This window comes from Eucalyptus grandis, unplaced genomic scaffold (genome assembly GCF_016545825.1).
Source record: "Eucalyptus grandis isolate ANBG69807.140 unplaced genomic scaffold, ASM1654582v1 tig00009401, whole genome shotgun sequence".
Classification (NCBI taxonomy): Eukaryota; Viridiplantae; Streptophyta; class Magnoliopsida; order Myrtales; family Myrtaceae; genus Eucalyptus; species Eucalyptus grandis.
In genome coordinates, this window is record NW_024096449.1 from 10,155 (window position 1) to 19,188 (window position 9,034).

Here is a 9,034-nt window from a genome sequence, read left to right on the forward strand (position 1 = left end):
GGAAAACATGACTCTTTGTTTGTTCTTTCGATCGCTACTGGCTAGAGTCAATGGACTTTAATTCCCTTTTCTTCAAGATAAAGCATAAAGCGCTCTTAACTCCACCTTGCTAACTCAAACAAATGTAATCAAAGGGGAAAAAAAATAAACAAAAGTCACACCTGAAATTTCTTTGCTTTATTACTGGCATTACTCTACTTTTGACTTTGCTTTATTACTCACATTACTCTACTTTTGAAATTGCTAGTTCCACGTTCTATCTCACTGAAATGCTCACCCTTCCTTGTGATGGAGTACCAAAAATCCCTAGCATCAACTGAATCTCTCCTCCCAACTGTCATTCTCCATTTCGACGGACACACCCACACTCCCCCCAATCGCCTTTCACTGCCCTTTTGCCATCTCTCTCTCTCTAGCCAAGGTGACCTCAGTGAGAGCCTCTGCTGAGGTCACGGTGGCAATGGGCAACCTCGAGCAAGGGCTCGCGGCATGGCAATGGTCGCCATGGGAGAGGGATAGATAGATGGTACGGGCAAGGACAAGCTCTCTATCACATATTTAACATCCAAAAATAAAGATCCCACATCTATCGAAATCGTATCATGTGGCACTTTTGCTAAATGCTATAATGTAACAACACATGACACGTTACAAACACCAAGAGAGTTTCTCCATCGTGCACGCAATGGAAGACCTTCCGGTGAAACTTTTCCCACTTCATTCATGTTCCAAAGCCACTTCAGACGGCGTTGATTATTTTACCAGGAGACTAACCCAGCTGGATGGGAGTCAAAGTTCACACCGAGCGGTACCATTTGGCTGCGATTTTGTCCGCAAGGTCCTCGATCAATTCAGCTTCAGTTTTATCCAAACTGTAACCACCAAAAGGCATGTCAGGTTATTAGTGCTAGTCAACAGGAAGTAAATATCAAGAGGTTCAGAATTTTTCTAATCGGTCCTAAAGTTATTTCTAATAAGAAAAGAGACAAAATGTCTAGGTTTCGATCTCTATCGCCCTTCACTGATCTGGTACCGGCACGCATCCGTCTTTATCTTTTCTCTACCACACATTATAATAACAACACAATCCCCCCAAAAAGTATTTCATAAACCTAGTACATCTACTAACCTGAATCAGAATCTTGGTGAGATTCACAGAGAACCCAGTTTAGCATATGCACAGCAATCATTCAATGATTTCTCCAACGAATCGATGAATCGATGAATCAATCTCTCTCTCTCTCTCTCTCGAATCAATCTCTCTCTGCATGCGGGCACGGTCTATGTTCTTGTATCTCTCCACACGAACTAGCATTAATCGCCTTACACGAAACTTAAAGTTCAGGCATCATGTTCAGGTCGAGCATTAATATTAGTATTCTCTTCAAGAACATAATCATAATTACCCCACAAATCACATGCTCCAACAGAAAACATTGTTCATAATAGGAGAAATAATTGAACTGCCTACTAATAGCCCGAGGTTACAAAGCATAACCATAATAATAGATGCTTATATTACAGGCGATGAACTACACAGAACTTCAAGGATTAGAGATGTGGAATAAGATCAACATGCACATTAATTTGATCAAAAGTTCACTTTCCCAAGACCAGAAAATCTAATGACTTTCCTTTTTGTCTCCATACCTTTGAACAACAAATGCAAAATTCTAAAGAAACATTTAATCTAACATGGATGCAATATAGCTCGGACACCATCAATGAAAGCAAAATAATAATTACTCAACAGAACAAATATACCTCCAACCATAGATTTCCAAGAGAACGCTTTACACGAAGGAAGCATGAGTCCACTTCATTGACGTTTTCACTTGTAGAAGCACAAAAACATAATCAAATCCTAATGTGGTCTTTTGGTGTCTTCAAGTTTATATCTCACAGGACTTCATAAATGTATTAGATTGATGGAGAATCACTGAATATATTGGCTTAGAGTGACAACCGATATCCTAGTTCTATTTGGATGTAGATTAATGCTTTCTACCAACAGAGCACTATCTGAACATAAAGATTTTAATTATAACCAGATGGATAAGGGTTTTACCCAATAATTATCACATCACTTTGTATCGCCAACTCAAATTAGTATGCTAGAGATAGTAGAGTGTGGCAAATGACCATACTACATTGCCTCATGCAGATATACCGATGCCCAAGTGAAGAGATTCCACATTTCCAATTATAAGTTCCTACTGACCATAACAGGCAGCCTTTCAAAGTAAGTTTTGTGTTCTCATGCACAAACTGAGTAACTTTCTTCAGCAATTCTAATAAAAAAGTATACTTAGAAGAAGACACAACTTAGAAAGTAGAGAGTTTAGTACCTGGCACTAACGGGAAAGCCAATGATCTGGCCCACTGCTTGTAAAGCTTTTCTCCACTTCTGGACCTGGTGTGGATTCTGCTGCTTGAAACAGTCTTCACCTTGGCCAATATTCTCCAAAAAAGGGCTGGACGGCTCTTGCAGCACTCTTGCATCAATCTCCCAGAAAATGGGCAATACAATCATAACCCTTTTTTTTCGGCACTCGAGGATCTTCACCAGCTCATTGAGGCACCACGGTGAGGAATGGTAATTCTGAGAAACAACCACAACAGCGATATTCGACTGCTTGATTACTTCTTCAATCGCTGGCCAGATCTCTTCTCCTCCATCCAGTGTATAATCGACGACCGTTCTTATCCCCCTCCGCTCAAGAGCACCCTTGAGATGGCTCACAGGACGGAGTGTGTCGCCCCGTTTGTAACTAATAAAAATCCTAGGATGACGTTGACCTGCACAATGGGGAATACATTGTTTGAGATCAGAAGAGAGGTATGGAGGAGGGATTAAGAATTTGATAAAAAGGCTTATTGAAAAGCAGAAACTGCGCTGGTCCTTGCATAAGACAATAAAATTTTTCGTTCTCCATCCTCAGCCAAGTCCCAATTACATGCATTTCACATTTAAAAGAATAAAAAAAAATACTAATCCAACAGAAAGAAAAGAAATTGACAAGGAGGAAAATGACCCTTGCTCGAATTGCCATACTCAATCAACTTAATAAAATAATTTTCTACCGGAACCACCCAAAAGATGAGTTGGATATTCATTAGAACACATACCATGTTTTTATACAACACTTCATCAGGAATCTTCTCAAACAACCCTCAACTTCAACAATAATTGAAAAAGAGAGAAGGAATGGGGATTCATAACAATAATTGGTTAACCAATTGATACCACGCAACTAGTGGACTTGTCGCTAGAAAATGCCTTCATGAGATACTTGGAGCACAAGCCTAACCCAGAGCCAAGTGGTATCCCACTCTTTTTGCATGGTCACAACGGGTAACTTTCGGTAAATATATGTTCCACGAAAAGTTTCCCAAATAACATTTTAGCTTTTGCTCATAACGTTGAGACTACAGTATTCATCCAACCCATTGGTGATCAATTCCTCGGTAGCCTTTTCAATAATATTTTAATGACAAATTAAACATAAATAAGTTTAAGAACTTAACCAAGCAATTGATTTTGTGCCGGCAATGATGGACATGATGACAATGCTTGCTTATGCCATGATATCTACACACAAAACTGAATACATCAACTGATTTCTCATCTTGGCAAGGAAGGGGGAAAAATATTAAAACCGATTTTCTTTCAAGTTACTACATCTAACCAAAGTGTTGAACATCAGTGTAAGTGTTTCAAGTTGGAAGGCAAGAGGGAAGCTACCATGAATCTCAATGATGGATTTGAAACTCTCAACAATGGATTTGAACTTCTCAACGATGGATTTGAACTTCCCAATGATGGATTTGAACTTCCCAATGATGGATTTGAACTTCTCAATTGCAAGAATTTGGTCATAGCTTGGGAGAAAAGCAATAGCAAAAGATGATTGTGGAACAACCTATTCAGTAAAAACTGCAGCATCAGAAAATGATCTCAAAAACGAATGAAGGGAAACGAAAATATAAATCAAGAGTACCGTAACCATTCTACAATTGCCTGGGATGGTTGCACATATACATCACTATCCCTACACTACTAGGATCATTAGTGTGATCAATATGATGTAATGTTACTGAGCAATTTCAACCTGAAAGGTAGCATTATTTGAAGGAAATTTAACTTGCTATCATCAGGAATGGATGGCACCACACGAGAGTAACACATAGTATGGGAAATTTCAACAGCAGTATCACAGATTTACTTTCTCTGATTAGAAAATAATGCTAGGTCAGTGAATATAATCTAACTAGAATCAATCATACTGGGCCTTGAACTGTCCATTAGAAGGAGAATAGGATTTGGTAACGATGGATCATTCTCTTCAAGTATGACAGAAAGCATAAAGTAACTTCCAGTCTTACCTCCTTCAATATGGATTTAATTGCAGCAAATTCACTACCCCTTCCCAAGGATTGAGTGGCTGCAGCCTGAAAATAAAGATGTATTAGATAAAGGAACTAATGCCACCTTCGCAAAAATAAAAAGAACACGTTTGTCATGGAAAGAACATCCCTCCTGTATTAAAATAAAGCCTGCTAGATCCCCAAGACATTCGGACTAAGATGCCATCTTTTTAGAAAGAAAATGTCAAAGGGTGCCCCCCAGGACTTCTTAAGTTCAAATATCGTGCTTTGGAAACTATAAAAAGATGAAGTTTACAATTCAATATTCAGGTTTTATATGAGATTGGAGTGATTCTATTCTGTGATCCAAATGCAAAAAAGAATTTCCAGGCAAATGATGTACATATTACTCGATAACAAAGAAAGTAGGACACAGAAACTAGAAAGGATTGGTCCTCACAATTTGACAACATTAGTAAATTTCACGTTCTTCCAGTTACTATCGAGCCAGTTAGAGCCAGTTAGGAGAGGAGATAGGTTGAGCAGGAATTCATTTATGACTTGACCAGCATCTTGGGGTGGAAAAGGAAATAGTTCGCATAAGTGCTTCAACTGTTGTGTAGCTTGCTCTGGGCATGAGACTTGATTGTTCAATCATTTCATATTTACCATCCTATGCCAGAATTCCAACAAAGTGCCTCGTTGTCTATTGTTGCTATAATTTCAACTCCTCCAAGTAGAGGATTGGCCAACTCATGCAGAGGCCAAACATTATGTTTCCTTCTTCAATGTTTCAAACTTATCTAAACTCGGATAATGAGGAAGAGACTGATCCCATCACCACTGAAGGTACCATACCATAAGAAGATGGAAAATCTTTTGGAATCTAAGAAAGAGATAATACGCAGCTCCTAGAGTGATTATCCATGATGATCTTATGCTATAGGCATAAAGTGGTTCACACACAAGCATGCGCCGTTGGAGACAAACCCAATGGAATAAAATGAGATTCTAATATATATTAATTTCTTTTCCGACTTATGGTAAGTTAATAAAATAATGTACATTATCCAGTAGTAAAAGGAGCATACTAAACATAACTTGTCGTGTATTAAAGAGCACATGACTCAGCGAGGCACAGAATGATGACCTCATATCTGTGTGCAAAAACATTTCATCGCAAGCGACGACCAGCCTGGAAAATCAAAAGCATTACCAACTGCCTATCCCATATACTATCACAGAAGAAAACCAAAGCAGCTAATGAAATTTTAGGAAATCGATCAAAATGTCAATTAGCCAGTTGCATTAGTTTGAACTAGTTGCAGCGAGAGTAAATGTAAACATGGCACCAACAGTCTCTTAGATACAATTGCTCAACCTTACTTACTCCGACACTCTGCACAAAAATGCTCAAAAGTTCAACTGAGATTCAACAAGAAAGCAACCCCGTCATGTCACATCAAGATGAACCATGAGCCAAAAAACAGATGAACAACGGAAAATTTGCAGCAAACAGTCACAAAAGATGATCATTGAAACCGTTGACAAGAAAGAAGAAACTCAAATGAAGTTCCTACCTTGCCTTCTTTCCTTGCCTCAGAGATGCCCATTGTCGATACAGTGGTGCTAACAGTCATTGCTGTAATTCCTTTGGTAGAAACAACCACTAGCTGCCGTGAAGGCCGAAAAGTGTGGCAAGGTCTGGACTTCATAAGCACAGAACAGCAAGTCGATGTAACAGCTGATGCCATACCCAGCATTCTGAATATGCTGATCCCTCCACTCTAATCCTATTAATGAATTAATAAAAGAAGATATGCGAGTGAAACGCTACATATCTAATAATAGCAGTTTACCAAAAAACAAAATGACCGATAGAAGTGGCACATTGCCATCTTTAGAAGATAACATCACAGCTATAGTCACTACTCACTGCATATTTCAGTACAATGAACTCTGTACAATCCAGCAAGTACTCGCGGCTCACAAGTGATTGCTAAGAGGAAATTGAAGCGATGAGTAGGTTGTATTGATAGTACGATAGGGCTTGGTAAGCATAAGATAACCAGCCGCCAAGCTGTTTCAGGATAGATTCTTTGTGCAAGGCAAAGGGAATTAAACGAGAAAGAACGCCTTTGTCACCAAAATAGGGAAAAGAAAAGAAAAGAAAATCAGACGCTGCAAATTTCTCAACTCAATCAATGACCCAAATTTTAATTGCTTGCATTTTGGACTGTATAAGTTATGATATCATAGGGAAGTAAGAAGTTTCTCATACTAGACATTAAACCGATACCACAACCACAAAATGATTACAAAAGAAAGATTAGGTGACGATGATAACTACAATTAGAATGACAATGGATCCTCCCCAAAGGTACATACATTACGAGGGAAAAAAAAACCTACAAGCAAATGTTACGACAGAAAATCAAGAGAAGAGACACATAATCTGAAGACGGGCCCAAAAAAAAAAAAAAAAATTCATCTAATTTGGCAAATGAATCATCACAGTGAGGCCACTTCGTCCTCCAAGCAAACACACAGCAGCGTCTGGGAAGTGGCTGATCTAACTCACGCAATGTTAACATCGTAAAGGAACTAAGAGAATCGACAACATTCTGGAGTGCAAATTCATATCCAGCATTCTCCGACCAGCCAAAGCGAGATGACCCGAAGATGAACCGGCAAATGAATCGATTTATAGAAAACACTCGCAGATAAATCGTTTCATTGAGCAGATCCTGATCTAATTCACGCAATCTTAACATTGAAAAGGAACTAACAGAATCCTCAGCATTCTGGAATTTGAATTCGTTCCACCATTCTCCCATCAGCCAAAGACGAACCGGCAAACGAAACGATTTATAGAAAATACTCGCAGATGCCAGCAAGGCTACCAGAGAACGCGGCGGACAGGGCCGTCTGCCGGAGAGTTGCCGTTACCTGCGAAGGAGATGGTGGCCGGGCCGCGTGCTCGACGGAGGTGATGGCGGTCCGTCGGAGATGGAAGGAGGCGAAGGGACCGGTGATTTCCGTATTAAGGCTTCGAAAGCGGCGTCGCATCCCGTCGCCATGGCTACAGTCACAAAGCTATTTGAGTGCGAGCCTTGCCGGGTCGTTTTGGTAACCATGGATGAGTTTTGGATGCACGATCAACTCAGAGATTTGAGATGAGTTCTGAAGCAGGCTGGGGTTTGCAAAAGAGGCAGTTCAAGCTATTCTGTGGATTGAATCTCAAGTAGCTCTGGCCAACATGAGGCAGAGGAAATGACCTCAAAAGCCAGGGGTTTGCAAAAGAGGCAGTTCAAGCTATTTTGTGGATTGAATCTCAACTAGCTCTGGGCAACATGAGCCAGAGGGAATGACCTCAAAAGCCAGAGGAAACTCCGCTGTACTTGAGATAAATTATTTGGAGGAGAGTCTCTTTGAAAAGCATGTTTTTAAAAAGTCCTTCAACTTTTGAAGGTTGCATTGGAGCATGGGGTCATCATCCCATCTCAAGCAAAAAGCAAAGGAAATGATTTCAAAAGGGTCAGTGGGGTGTGGGGTCATCGTTGATTTCAATCCCATCTCAAGCGAAGGAAATGATTTCAAAAGGGGCAGCGGGGTGTGGGGTCATCATCCCAAATGATTTCAAAAGGGAAAAAAAAAACTCCACTGTACTTGAGATAATCATTAAGCGTACGAAAGGGACGTTTCAAGTTTGTCGTACGTGGGGAGCAAAATAACGATGCATTAACTTTTTTTTTAAATATATAAAAGATAATGCACGATTTGCGCAGCTCCTTAAATTACTATGCTTTATTGCACGACTTAGAAAAAGGGAGCTGCTTTTGTCCAAAAGGTGATGAGCAAAGATCCGACAGAGCTTATCTTACTTTTACTTTAAAAAAAAAAAGATCCGACAGAGCTTCGACCCAAAAAAAAAAGAAGACCTGACAGAGCACTTCGGGCTTGACGATCCCACTTTTACATGGTTTCAACACTGATTCTGATGCAGTTCGGTTCACAGGCTACGAGAGCAAATTTACGACGAACTAGATGCAGCAACAACAGTAGTAATAGAAAATTGGAATAAACACAAATACGCTATTTGCTTTAGTTGGTTTCTACTGGTGACTGCCAGAAGAATTTGTGCCATTTCTCTGGTGATAACACCAAATAAATTATCGTGTTGCCTGTAGGGAAAAGCCCACCCACAAAAAAAAAAAAAAACAATCTCAAATATTATCAATTGTAACATATTTACTTTAAAATATACTTTATTATTATTCAACATATAATTTTTCTTGTACACGCATAAATCACTTAGAACTTGAAATGTAATGAAGCCGATTTAGGACGCGTTTGGTAGCGATTATGTTTTGAAATAATTTTGAGTATAAAACGCAATTGATAAGCGTACAAAATTTATATTCCCGAAATAGAAATGCATTTGATAGAATTATATAATTTTGTTGTTTTTTTTTAAATATTTTTAAATATTTTTAAATATTTTTATTATATTTTCATTTTTCTTTGTTCTTTTTTCTTTTCTCTCTTTCTTCCTCCTTTATGGCCGGTCGCCACCACGGTGGTGGGGCGACTAGTCAGGCAAGGTTCAATGAGTGGCTAGAGCCTCGCTAAGCTAGGGTGAGAGCGATGAGCTTACCGAAGCCTT

General features: G+C 39.3%; 1 protein-coding gene across 1 annotated transcript; it reads right to left on the reverse strand.

Moving 5' to 3' along the window:
- Window positions 1-531: 531 nt before the first annotated feature.
- Window positions 532-7,795, reverse strand: LOC108954135 (TMV resistance protein N). The gene is made up of 6 exons (XM_039305809.1): window positions 7,318-7,795; window positions 5,949-6,161; window positions 4,387-4,452; window positions 3,746-3,923; window positions 2,349-2,799; window positions 532-872 (listed from the first exon to the last, which is right to left on the reverse strand). Exons 2-6 carry the CDS (start codon window positions 6,129-6,131, stop codon window positions 797-799), a joined length of 954 nt encoding a protein of 317 aa, XP_039161743.1. The 5' UTR covers window positions 6,132-6,161; window positions 7,318-7,795; the 3' UTR covers window positions 532-796.
- Window positions 7,796-9,034: the final 1,239 nt, after the last annotated feature.